The sequence below is a fragment of the Paramisgurnus dabryanus genome, chromosome 4 (genome assembly GCF_030506205.2).
Source record: "Paramisgurnus dabryanus chromosome 4, PD_genome_1.1, whole genome shotgun sequence".
Classification (NCBI taxonomy): domain Eukaryota; kingdom Metazoa; phylum Chordata; class Actinopteri; order Cypriniformes; family Cobitidae; genus Paramisgurnus; species Paramisgurnus dabryanus.
Window position 1 is genome coordinate 32853354 of NC_133340.1, and position 14341 is coordinate 32867694.

The 14341-nt window shown below is 37.4% G+C and overlaps 1 protein-coding gene across 1 annotated transcript in view; it reads left to right on the top strand.

Moving 5' to 3' along the window:
- The first annotated feature begins 866 nt into the window (after positions 1-866).
- The window catches only part of mad1l1 (mitotic arrest deficient 1 like 1), a 96118-nt gene continuing 82643 nt past the window's right edge, over positions 867-14341 (top strand). Inside the window, exons 1-10 of the mRNA XM_065254223.1 lie at positions 867-990; positions 1943-2105; positions 2289-2429; positions 3248-3427; positions 5304-5428; positions 5545-5626; positions 5982-6112; positions 6208-6322; positions 6621-6682; positions 11856-11942. Of these exons, the coding sequence (XP_065110295.1) occupies positions 1965-2105; positions 2289-2429; positions 3248-3427; positions 5304-5428; positions 5545-5626; positions 5982-6112; positions 6208-6322; positions 6621-6682; positions 11856-11942 (1064 nt within the window). The 5' untranslated portion in view covers positions 867-990; positions 1943-1964. The remainder of the gene's footprint in view (positions 991-1942; positions 2106-2288; positions 2430-3247; positions 3428-5303; positions 5429-5544; positions 5627-5981; positions 6113-6207; positions 6323-6620; positions 6683-11855; positions 11943-14341) is intronic.

Consider the following 14341-nt stretch of genomic DNA (forward strand, 5'->3'; position numbering starts at 1 on the left):
TAAATTATTATTCAACCCTTTAAAAAACTAAAAAACAAAAAACACATTTTTAAAATAACGAATGATAACGATTTATGTACATTAATTTTTCTGGCTGCTAATGTAAATATCTGTTATCGTGGCATTAAATAAATAAGGAAATTACAGTCTACATTACTGATTTGTTTCTGTTTCTAAACTGTCTTTTTTTGACAGTTTTCTTAATACTTATGCTATTCTGGAACTGTATTAACACACTGTCTAAATGTTTTTGATGTATGATGATGTATGCATTGGTGTTTATTATTTACTAGACTATTACGAATAGAAATGCAGACAATATGATTTGGGTAAAGTGTACATTTTAAAAAACAAAATGGAAAACACGTGCCCATTATTGTAACAATTTAGCCAACAGGAGGTGCTGGTGCATAGAGAATGTTAATTTTAGAAAACTGTAAACATTAGACATTTTATTATATTTTATCAAAACTCACAGCGATACTCATTATAAAATGCACTGTAAGCGCGATTTCCCCGATTTTACTTATTTGAAATTAGCGTAAGACAAATAGCACACGCCTAATTATAATAGACTTCATTCAGCGCTGCGCAGATGATCAGACTGACATCAAAGTACCGCGAGATAGCCATTTGAGAACATCGCTTTTGTATCCCTCTCGCGGTACGTTGATGTCACGTTGATAAGTTTGCGCAGCTACACTTGAAGTCAAACACCTAATATAACAGGTGAACATATACAGTTAAATATGATAACAGGTGAATGTTAAAATATTATAACACAAAGCTGAAAACACCTAATAACTGCGCACTGATTCTGATTTCGATTAGTTTCAGGCCGTTTTCCTCCATCTGTGCAGATGGCGCTATGATCTCTTCAGACACATGAAGCAGCGGCTCGGATATTTTCAACCAACGAAAACAAATCTGCAGCAAATTCAAACCAGAGACACGAGAGAGGGAGATAGACATACAGCTGTGAGAAGTTAGGTATGTGCTTTTGTCCCATAATTGTTATTTTAAAAGAAAATAATTTTGACCAAAAATTAGTTAACGTTAGTTCTCATCGGTTAAAGGCGGTTTTTCCAAGTGCGGAAAGTTAGCTGAACGGCTAGCTAAACCTTATTGAGCTGCTAGCATGCATTATAATACGATTATTAATGCGTCAACATTTATGTTTACCTCAGGCAAACGGTTTAAATGTGAATGTGTGTGAACTGTCGATGTGAATTAATTTATCTTACAAGGCAGTGTTCAGATTGACAATAAAAACTACTGGGAGACTTTAATGTTTTTTTTTTATTATTTGACTGGTAACGGTACCACGTGTACATAATAATAAATTAGTTTAAAAGCCTTTTCGTACCACATAATTATCATGATAAATAAATATAATGAACATTCAGTGCCATGTTTATAAAATACAATCTGATGTTATTGCACATCTGTGTGTACAGCAACAGCATTTGAGGGGGGGCTTTCTTTAACCTTTACAGTTTTCTAATCTTTAAATGACAGATGATGTAAGCAAAATATTCTTAATGTGCATTTGTTGCAGACTAAAAGGCAACTCAGAGTCGACATTCATGTTGAAGTTGCTCAGTTGGCCATAAAACAAATACTTTTTATTCATATGACTTGGTGTTGTCAGTTTTTAAGTAGTTTTTGCATGCGTATATTGTATATAACAGATTATAAGGGATTAATTGATATGCCTAATAAATGATCTCAATAAGAAAGGTACCCAAAAGGCAGTCTTAATGTTGACAAACATGAGAAAATGCCTGAGCTAGTGTTGGATTTATTGTTGTTTTTGTTTGGGGTAGTGACTTAACTTTGAGTTTAAAAAGTAATTTTTTGTGAAGACAGTTTTCTAGTAAATAGCACAGCACATCAATTGTAACCCTGATGATTTATTTACATGCAATTTATTTTCTGGCAGGCCATCAAGAGATCTTGTCAATATGGATGATATGGAAGATGACACCACGATCATCTCCACGCTAAAATCTTTTAAGAGTTTGATATCAGAGCGCTCTGTACTGGAGGCCGAGCCAGCCTATGGCAGAAGTGACCTTCAGAAACTTTATACTAAAAGAGTGGAGGCAAGTCTTATAATTAATTTATTCACTGGATTATATTTTTACATTATTAAGTGTTTAATATGAAAATTTAATTTTATGATATAAATATTTATTTTTTTTAGTGTAAAGGTGATTTTAAAGATTATATGTGAAATATACAATTAAACATAAAGCAGATTAATGAATATGTTGTAATGCTGGTAGATGGAGGAGGCAGCCGAGCGCATCCGTTCTCACACCAGCCTGCTCCAGCTCACTCAAGAGAAACAGCAGATGGAGCTCAGTCACAAACGGGCCCGTATCGAGCTGGAGAAGGAGGCAAACAGCAGCTCTAGAGACTTACAGGTAATTGATGGATTTTGTTGCTGCCTCTGTATTCCTGTGTGTCAGACCATTCCTTTGATAGGTGGACTGATGATAAGCTGGTAATATTGACCTTTGTGTGTTATTATTAGTGGTGCCTGCTAAGTAAGACAAGCATATCGGTAAATCCCATTCAAACATATAGCTAGGACATAACCTTATGTAATTAACTTGTAATTGACATTGTGGTATATAGTTTTACATAAGAAAGCACTAAATAAATAGCTATGATGGTATGAAGTGATTTGACGATAAATGGCGATATACATTAATAATATTTTACATTAATAATGCCGATAACTTCTTAATCGCACAGCCAATATTATGCACAGCTATTTCATGTACTACGGCTTTTGATCAGTAAGTCCTTATCAATCTGAAATCATTGTTAGTTTGAGTCGTTTATAACAAGCATTTGAAAAAGCAACAATGAAAAATCAAAAATAATCATTATTCCTTTTTTATTATTATTGTGAAAATACCTGAAACGGTTTGAAGAACAGCAAATATATATGAAAATATATGCATGAGCAATTTCCTGGAGCTGCATGTGTATGGTTTTTTCTTCTGCGGCGCATATTGAGCGTCCTCTGGCTTTTGTATGTAGCGGCATTTCACTGTAATTCGTTGAGAAGTATAGCAAGCATCATCGGCCGATTTATCTGTGCAGATATGTACATTTGTGGTCTACAGGAACCCTAAACAAAACCCTTTAGGGTGCTTTTTGGAGTGTTTACAACTACACGGTTCATTCTCGATTGTGAAAAAATAAATCTCCTGTGTGTGCCCTACATTTACAGAGGGAAGTTGACCGTAACCGGGAGTTGCTGATGAGGATCAAACGTCTGGAAGAAAGAGAAGAGAAAGCAAAGCAAACTCTTAATGAACAAGTGGACAACAACAAGACTCTAAAGCGTAACCTTGAGGATCTACAGAAGAGAGCAAGTGAGAAAGACAGCAAACTTACAGAGGCAGACCAGGTATGATTGTGTGTCTTTGTTCATGTATTTGAATGGAGAAAAGCAAAAGACAACTGAAGATCCAGTGGAATAAGTCATATGTGCCTTTGGTCCAGGGGAAAATATGTAATTTTGTCAACTTTAAGTGCACAGTATAACTTCAAAGCAAACAGACATGATATGCAATATTAAAATAATGCTTTAAGTTTAAAATCAATTTGAATAATAATAATTAAGTATGTTTAAATGAAAGAAATCTCATTCTCCCTGTTTCAACAGTCTCTCTTCTATATCTTTTGACCTAAAATTTTGACTGAACATAACTTTTTGAAATATTAAAATCACTCAGTTATCGCAAACAATTGCAATGTGTGTATTGCGATATGCATGTGCTAAATTTTCCGCTTATATAGATATATCTTGCTGCCCTTTTTTGCAATGTTTTCTAAGTGTTAATTAAAAACTACTGCGAAATAATTGCTTTTTGGTGTTATGCGGCTAAAATGTAAATTTCCTCTCATGATAAGTCAGGTGTTGGTAGGTGACACAGATCTGTTATCCAAGTATTAATGGCAAGGAAAGCCTCTTATACTTACCGTGGGTTCACACCTGCCGCGTTTGAGGCGTCAAATTTCCATCTACCGCTTCTAGTTTGCCGCTTGAACATTGTGAGTTTACTCGCTTCATTCGCGCATGAAATTCTAGTCATCAAGACATTCACACGGAAATTCGCGTCATGGGAAGGGCTTCTGCGACTCCGCTCGCATCCTGTAATCACGTCACTACTAGAGCAAGCTTGTGATTGGTTAACACTGCGTGTTTTTCCGCCAAAGTTCACACTTTTCAACTTGTGCGTTTGCCTCGGCAACACTCAATTCGCGCGAATGAGGAAGAATCGCGTCTACCGCACCACGCTAAACGCCTCATTCTTGACGCGAGATCTCCAGACGTGCGTCAACACATCTTCACATTGACTTAACATTAAAATCACTTGCGCTTGACGCCTCTGCTGTGGCTGGTGTGAACGCAGCATTAAGAGCGTATATATAATGCCAAAAAATTTGCGATATATATGGTAGTTTTAGCGAAAGTTTCCATTTGGCGTAGTTTCAATTCGCAATTTCAGTTTCCGCAATTTGAGGGGTAACGGAAACGCAACTGCTGACTAATGGCTATACAAGCTTTTATGTGATTAAACTTTAAAGTTATCTCTCTTGGTATTTTTTGTTTGATGGGTTTCATTGGTTTTATTATGGATTATGCATTTATTATAAATATATATATTCTGTCTCGTTATTGATTATGCACTTATTACTGATCATGAATATATTCTGTCTTATTATTGATTAGGTAGTTGTTTTATACACTATGTCTCACGAAAGCACTGCAGGTAAGCCTAGGCCAGGGCAACTAATAAAGAGTATGTCATTTTAGATTAGAGGAGAAGTGCAGCTGTACTATCGCTACATTAACAATAAGTTAGTTGTGCTAGGGAAGGCCAAGGCCAGTTGAAGTAACAAACAGAGTACGTCATTTTAGATTTGAGGAGAGGTCCAGCTGTACTTCCCTACATTAACAAAAAGGTAGCTTTGCTAGGTAGGCCAAGGCCAAGAGAACCAATAAGCAGAGCACGTCATGAGAAATATTTCAGCTGCACTTTTGCTACATCGAACAAATTAGTTCATTGTGGCAGGCTGAGGCCAATAAGAAGAGTGGACGTCATCTCAGATAAGAAGTTTTTGATCTTACTGTATAAAAATTTAGTCAACTGTTGGGAGGGCAGATGATCTTTGAGCACCACTTTGATTATCTCACTTTATTGGCTCGAGTGAATAAAGTAGTCTTTGTTTTATTATGAAGATTCAAGCTTTTTGCCACTACACACTCTGTTTTTTAGACGATCAGTGAGTTGAAAGACGAGACACGGAGGCTCAATCAACAGATCCAGATTCAGGAGTCCAAATTCTCCACTCAGAACCTGGAGATCCAGGCCCTGCAGGAACAACTGGATGTGCAGCGCAAGTATGAGCAGACGTGCACTCATTTTACCATAATCTCTGTCAAATGCTAAAACACATTTATTTTAAACACATAGGATCTATCAGAATTTACTTAATTTTCACATCTCATGCCAATAGGAAATTCCAGGACCTGAGTCAGAAGTATCAGAACATGCAGTCATCTCAGTCCATCAGCACAGATAGTGAACTTAAGATTAAGGTACAGCTATTGTATTGTTGTATAAATATGTATGGTTTTGCTGACAGATCACTGACAGTTATATTAAAACAACTTACACCCGGAGTATAGTCTGTTTTTTTTTTTGTGTACGCGGACGTACGTGCACTGTCGAATGCACAGCCTTCAAAGCGTATTTTATTTGACTTGTACGTGTACGCAGATGTTCGACGCATATGCACTGTGACAAAATGTAACACATCTCCTGGGTTACATACTACATTCTTCTGCATGCGCAAGCTACGAGCACTGTTTGCGGACTCTGGCGTACTGGTAAAAAATGAACCATACTTCGGCCTTTATCTGTGAGAGTCTAACTAATGTTGTCCGTCCACAGGAGCTGGAGAGGCGTTTGGCTTTGCAGGAGCAAGACTCTGTGATCGTGAAGAACATGAAGTCTGAAGTGGCCAGATTTCCTGAGCTGGAGCGAGAGATTAAACGCCTGCGGGAGGAGAACTCTTTCTTACGGTACTGATAAATCAACCAGTTTGTCTGGTAGATGCACATCTAGATGATATTGGTGATAATAATAGTGTCAATGTCATTTATTTCTTGCCATTCAGAGAGACGAAAGAGAACAGCAGCCTGCTGAAAGAAGAGACGGAGGGCCTGAGGAGAAAATTGGAGAGAATGGAAAGAGTGATGGAAGAGAAACTTAAACTGGAGTTAGAGAAAGAGGTTATCCATCTATCTATCTATCTATCTATCTATCTATCTAACTATCTAATCAAGCTGGTTTACAATGGTTAAGTATGTCTGTAGCAACAATAGCCTGTGTACAGATTGCTCGGCAAAACGTGATGGTCTTATTTTAGACTCTTTTTTTATTTTTAAGAAATTGTTATGGGTTATGTTTTGAATTTGTAATGTTTCTTGGTAGCAGTTGCAGTCGGCATAATGTGTTTAGTGATATGTCAGGACTGCAGATGTTATGTACGGTTTACTCACTGTTTGTAAATGTTCTTTTGTCTTTTAGAAATTGGAACATGAACTAAAGGCATGGGAAAACATTGGCCAGATCACAGGACTTAACATTAGGTAGGTGTTGTCGTCTTGTTCTTAAAAAGCAGATGGACTGCTACGGTAAAATGGTTGTTTGAAATGAAAGTTCATGTGGGTTCAGATGATGGCAAACATCACATATCATCTGACATGGACTGATTGATAGCTGTCAATCTTTATATACCATGATGGGTCTTAACCGTCTTTAATGTTCCTTTCAAGTTGTGTATGTGCACGGATTCATATGCTTATTGATGGTCCCATGTGCAGTGTATTTTATAAACAAAATATCTAAAGACTCAACACACAGAGAAGCAAAAAGACGTGTTTGCAAAGCACTTTGCACTGACGTCTTCTGCACAACCTCTATCCCCACCAAAATAGACCATCTTTGTGCCATTTAACATGATTAGTCATCTTTATAAACTGAATGCTCGGGTAAATGTCCATCTCACAGTAAAATCAAAATGTATTACACTGCAAAACTTTAAAATAATAATTAAAATAATCTACTTTAACAATAAAAATTATACAGAGAAAACGATGCATGTACAACAAAAACAGCATGCATTATAGTGCTAATGTACTAACTTAACATAATATTGCTGTGTTTGCTTTAATAAAACAGTTAGTTCCAGCTCTTGATTCTGATTGGTCAATAGTTGTGCTTAATACGAAAAAGCAGCCTCTCATACCTTACTGCTTACTTAAATATCTCTGTTTTACACATTTAATATCAAGGGGTCCCTACTCCATGCCTCTCTCATCTAGGGGGTCCTTGCCCCAAAAACATTGAAGAACCCTGCTATATACTGTAGACCTGCATTTGTCCACAAGTAGATTCGTGTTGTTTTTGGATAACTACAGTAACAGAGACAGATGTTCAAATTTTGATGTAGCTCAGTCTCCAACACTGTAACTGGGTTCTGGCTAGAGAGAATACAGCTATGGTCAAATCTCATGAGATGTTGGGTTTAGGGGTAGGATTGGCCTGAAAAACAGAGGTTCTGGCTAGATAGGATACAGCTACGGCCTAAATGTTGGGTTTAGGGTTAGATTTGGGGGGTAGGATTGGGATAAAACCGCGATCATCTAGAAAGATTTCACAAGATTTTGGCCATAGCTGTATACCTTCTAGCCACAATCCTGTTCCTGGAGGGGGGCACCTGTCCTGCAGATTTCGGCTGTTTCTCAATTCTAAGAACGCAAAGAACGAACTTGCGTTCTCGTAGAGACTGGTCTAGCCAGGCGACCTTGGAAGAACGAACTCAGAAGGTCGCGAGAACACAGAACGCACTTTTGAGAACTGAGATGTGTGCGATCTTCTTGCTTGTCACGTGACCTCCCCAGATTTCAACGCGCAAGTCTGCACTCGATGCATCCTCGATATCAAGAACTCATCTGGGTATTTTCACGAGTCTTCTGTACTTGCGTTCTTGAGAATTGGAATTGAACTTCGACTGTTAATGATGACGTAGAGCGAGGACACAAGGACGCAAGATCGCTGAAAAAAGCATATTGAGAAACAGCCTCTAGCTGTAACACACCTGCACCTGCTAATCAAATTGTTCAGAACTACCTTAAAATTATAGGCATGGTTGGAACTAAAAAAATATGCGTTCACACAGTATTTAAGTACACTTAAAAATGTATGAACCTAAATAAGGAATGTTTTGGATGGTGTAATACATTGCTGAGCCACAAGAGGGTGATCTGATCTAAAGAAAAACTTGTTTCTGTTCATCCCTGCATCTGTGTTACTATGAACTGATATGAATGTGGTCATTTAGGATGTTAAGCTATAAATTATTTATGGTCTTTCTGGCTTTGCAGTGTTTTAAGGTCAGCTTGCTATAAATGCTAAAATCGTTTTACCAAACATGTTTACAGTGTTTTTACATATGCGCACAGAGGCATTGATGCACTTTATCGACCATGTGAAAAGATATAAACAATCGCTTTAAATGGCTTTTGGGATGTGGGACACATTCAGTCTCAGTTATTCAGTATACTGCGACTGCCTGAAATCCGCAAAGACTTGCTCTGAATGCAGATCAGGTCAGAAATCTCGGTTAAGTCGTGTCGTGTAATTCATTGTATTGTATTAAGTCTCCGTCTCACTTTTCTGACAAGGTTTAGGATTCGTTTTAAAAAGGTCTGTAACTTGTAATATTTCCTCTTCATCGTAGTAATTAAATCTCATTTGTGCATGTACTGTGGACAGCATTAAACAATTCGTTAATCATGAGATAAATGCAATAATTTTTATGGGAACGATCCCTTTAAATACAAAGTCACGACGCACTGTCACATGTAAAGTGTGGAAACAGATGCTTGTAAGTGCAGTCATTTTAAATAGCATGCCTGTGATCTCTGTTATCGTATGGCGAGAACTGAAAGAGCTGAAGAGTTCATTTCAACCTGCAATTTCTTTCACAATCAATAGAAACTGCAATGATTTTTTAAAGGATGTAGCTTACAGACCCTGTCTCTTGAGATGTATCCAATTATCCCATAATGATTATTTTCCATGTCTGGATGTGTTTGAGCAAAGTAGAAAAGTACCTTCTGCATTTCTGAGCAAGTTTGCTGTAATAATCCTGTGCTCATTATTAATTTTAAACCCCACACAATTGCTTGCGGCATCGACGTGTCTGTGTCGCTCGTATGTCTAGTCAGAATCTTAATTCTCGTATAGGTTACGCCGTTCAAGCTTGGATAATTTTTACCGTTCCTGAAGGTATTTACCATATTTGAAGTTGTCGGCCTTGGGCGAGATTTTTGAATGCCACATTGAAGCCCACGGATGCTTATAAATGACGCATAAAAAATCAGACCATCCCGAAATCCATCACTATGAGCTCTGACAAAAAAGCGACACCCGTCTTGGTTTACTGGAGCGACTCTGGATTCTGATTGATCATTGAGGCCTAAACCACAACGTTCACCATTAGTATAAATATGACAAGTAATAGTTTCAGTCTGCTCTTTCATGCTTTACTTGGGTGAGCAAAAAGCTCATGGGGATTCAGACAGCGTCATAACTTCTCAATGTTTTGTGTCAGCAAAGAAAAGCAAAATGAACTTTGCTTTTTGTGTGGTAGGCTCATTTTGTCACGCTGCAAAGGAAACGGGAGATAACTTCCTAAAAAATGAAGAATGAAAGAGGAAAATTTGTCTTATGATTCCATTTTTTATGTTTCCCTCGGCAGCCATTTCGCCTTTGTTTGAACGGCGAACCAGTCATCTTCAGAATTAGGTTTAATCTTGAATACAGAACAAAGGTGTCAGTTGTAAGATATAGCACTTTCATCACTGGAAATATAAAAAAAATCGCCTAACATGAGCAAAGGCATTCAGAGGCTTTCTGTCTGTAGGCGTGATAAAGTTCACAAGCCTTTTGTTTGATCCTGACAGCTCCGTTAATTATGCAAATCAATGACTGCAAATGTAATTTAACATGCACTATGATCATTTGAAGCATGACCCAGGCAGTTAGCTGCTTACGTTATAAATGTAAATTATGCATTTTGAATATATATTGCCACTTCTCCAAGTACTTCCAGCAAGCACAACATAACATTTTGTAAACTAAATTTGCATAATTGTTTTAAAGTCTGCTTTTATGGGAACGCTTCAAGAGAATAGCAACATTAATATAATAGAGCCCCATGTACCAAATTTTTTTAACAGATTTTAAGTTGTTACCTATGGGAGTAGAAAAGTTTTTTGTCAAGCGCTTATGCAAGTTTTATCCATTATTATTTTTATATGGCTTATATGCTGCTAAGCAAATAATATTAAATGTGGTAGACATGATATTCAGATATACTGTATAACATGAAGATAGTCAGATAGGGTCAGGTTAACATAATTCCTGTATTATTTGGACTCATTGTGCTTTAAATATTTTACTTATTTTAGGTTGATTTCCTATGATGTATATTGTTCTCATCATGTTTTGTAAGTGGACAATTACACACTTAAAAAAAATGCTGGGTTATTTTTAATCCAGCATTGGATCAAAAGGGGACAAACCCAGCTGTTGGGTTCAATTAAAGGAACACTCCACTTTTTTGGAAAATATGCTCATTTTCTAGCTCCCCAACAATGTGTTAAAACAACCTGGAATTGTTGTGTTAAAACAACCCAATATAGGTTAAATTACAACCCAAAAAGGCTGGGCTTATTCTTTTTTGACCCAACGCTGAGTGCATGTTTTTAGTTTATTTATTGTTTTTGAAGTATATAGTTGCATTATGAATATTGTGAGTGTAGATTTTGAAAACAAGTCATATTTACCTTTTACATTAACTAAACTAATTTATATAATGTAAAACTACAGAACAATTCGACTCATTATGGGTCACCTCAATTGGTGTACCGTACTTTAGCTTAACGTTGTTTTAAGACAGAAACACTTTTTTTTTAAAAGCAAAGCAGTAAAGGAAAGTGAATGCACTTTTCGAAGAAACCATTTTGCTTGCAATTAAAAAAAGAAGTGTTTTAAAGCTTTTGACTTGAGAAATTGTCTGTCTCTATTAGCGAGCAGCCTCTAGGTTTAAGTACATCATGAATTCAGGTTTCATTAGCAGGTGCTAATGGCTTCTTCAGAGAATGCTGTTTAAAGTTTGTGGTCTTTTACAATGCCATTCTGTGCCCCATTGAGTAATAGCTTTTTTAGGGTTAAATTTGCAACCATGTTAGTTTTTCTGTAGTACTTGCGCCAAGTTTGGACTGTTTATTTTAATTTTATTTTATGCATTTTGTCTATACTGTTCAAGTCATAGAAATATATTTGGCAGATGTGTGAGGTCAAAGATTCAAATTGTATTGGCACAACATTTGGTAACAGATGTGCACAAATTGCAAGCCTCATGAATTAAACACAATAAAATGGGTTTTAAAATTTTAGGGCTGGACAGTACATCGAGTATAGGTAATATATCAGTATTATCAGAACAATGAGCTTCGTACAAATTGATGCATTTCAGAAAGGTGGGGCATAGAGGAGAAACAATAATGTACGCTATGTTAAAAATAATGTGTTTTTTGAAACCACGCACATTGTAACACATTGTATTTCACCAAATACACAAAAAAGTTTTTAGCAACATAATAGGGGCTCTTTAAAGTTAAGGATCACTTGAAGGTTAGTCCTTCTTTGTCTTTCATAGGGATATCATAGCGTATTGTTTTTTTTTTGTAGGAAACCTGAGGATTTATCCAGGGAGGTGATACAGATTCAACAGCGAGAACTCAACCTGAAACAGCAGAACTACACACTCAATAGCAGGTAAGAAACACACACACACACACACCTAAAGACATGGACCACCGACTTCCATCATGAATCCTGGGTCGCTTAACACGACTCATTTGATTTCGTAAAGTTGTCGGTAGCTAAGCCTAAAACTTTAACGTTGCAGTTCCAAAGTTATTACTTTTATATAACCGAGTAGATTGAAGGTATGAGCTGAATCGATTCCAGATGAAATATTTGATGTCGTCGAGTCGCGCTGTCATTGCACGGTTTGTACGATTTTGACACCCCCTGTAAAAATTGAGTCAGACAGTCTCGATTGAACCTTCTCTTACGAGCGACGGGTCTGCTCCAGAGCGTCTGATCTGTCCCTCATCTGACGTATTGGTACTCTCTCTCACCCGTCAGTCTCTGAGTCCATGTCTGTTTTTGTTCTTAAAAATGTCATTATTTGACAAGCCCTCTAATGTGGGTCTCTTTTCATCCTGTACTGTTCTTTCAAATGGGCTCTTTTCTTGAATTTCTTTGGCCAATATTAGCCCATCTCTCTTTGATGCTCTTTCTATCTTTCTCCGGTCTTCGCTCTAATTGTCAGATGGTAATTGGTCTACGGGAGCTGGTGTGTGACGGCGCTGTACCACTCGTCACTTGAGCAGTCGAGTCAAACGAAACACTGACAATATCAGATCTCGCTAATGAGCTAAACATTGAGATCAGGCTAATTATGAACTGTGATGTCGTCTTAAACTTCTTTGCAAATACGTCTTCTCCAGTTCTTTCTGGATGAAGTTTGGGATATCCGGCTTTTTACAGCAACATCTCTTTGCATGTTAAAAAAGGAGGTAATGTAGCAGATATTGTAGGTCTGAAATATGCTTGTGGGGAAGCCTTGCTTTCTTTGGTTTAAAGGGAAGGCCAAAAATGATGTTAAACCCATGATTTACTCACCCCCAAGCTGTCCAAGTTGCATATGTCCATCGTTTTTCAGACAAACACATTTTCGGATATTTTAGAAAATGTTTTAGATCTTAAATGTAATGTTACGGGGTCCACCCATAGTCCACGACCTTCAAGTCCAAAAAAAGTGCGTCCATCCTTCACAAATTAAATCCAAACGGCTCCAGGATGATAAACAAAGGTGTCACGAACCCATCACGTCTAGGGTGGGAAAGGTCCGATGACAAAATATAAAGAAGCTAAATATCAGTTTTCCCCCTCCCGCTCCTGTCCCATCTCACCACAAAACACAGTAATACGTTCAGGAGTTTTATTTACTCTGTGAGGAGCATCTCTTCGGAAAGGGATAAAGGCCAAAATAACAAACATAACAGGAATCTAACTTAATTTTAGATTATTAACTTACCTACAAAAATAAATAAAACAATACAAAAGAATAACACTCTTTTTCCCTCACTCCCTAACTAAGCAAAACCATGAGAAAAAGTAGTACAAACTAAACGGCCATCCCAGACCTACAGCTCGTAAAGTAATTAATTTAACAGAGGAAACAATAATTGAATGAAATGACACATTAACAAGAATAAGAAACAGAATAGAAAAATATTTACAAAACTCTAATTTCAACAGGAGCCGATCTTAGAGACTCTATAAAGAGATCCAACTCTTAAAGCTAATAACCGACAGTTGCTAGCCCACACATGAGTCACAATAGACCCTAAAAGAGGAGACAGGAGCTGGAGGGTAGAACGACCGAACGTGAGCTCCGCAACGCGCTCTACCGAAGCTCCCGCACACGGTCTTCTCTCGTGCTTTATCCAGTTCTCACTCATTAGCTGCAGGTGCTTCCAATCACGCGACACTGCCAGGGATAATGAGAAAACAAGGGAGGGGAGAGAAACACATATAGAACAAGGCAATTTTACAAACATCACCTCCCTCAACTTTAAGTCCCAGGACGTAACACCCCCACCCTTACTTACAAAACCTAATTCAAATAAATTAAGTTTTGTTACACCACATGACCTTCAAATTGCTATTCAGAGTTTAATCCGCAGTATGCACTCTAGACAGTGCATCAGCTATGATGTTATCTACCCCCTTCTTATGCCGTATGTCCAAATTAAACTCTTGCAAAAACAGTGCCCATCTCATCAGACGCTGATTAGAGTTTGACATCCGTGACAAAAATATCAGCGGGTTATGGTCAGTGTACACTACAATTGGTTCCCCAGAATTTAGGTATACTTCAAAATGTTTAATGGCCAACAGCAATGCTAAAGCTTCCTTTTCAATGGTACTATAATTTTGCTGACATTTTGAAAACTTTTTGGAAAAGTAACTGACAGGATGTTCAATGCCAGCAGCATCAGCTTGCATCAGTACCGCACCAGCACCACGAGCACTTGCATCAACTTGCAAGCTAAAAGGCACATCAAAATTCGGAGCAGACAGGACTGGAGAATTACATAACA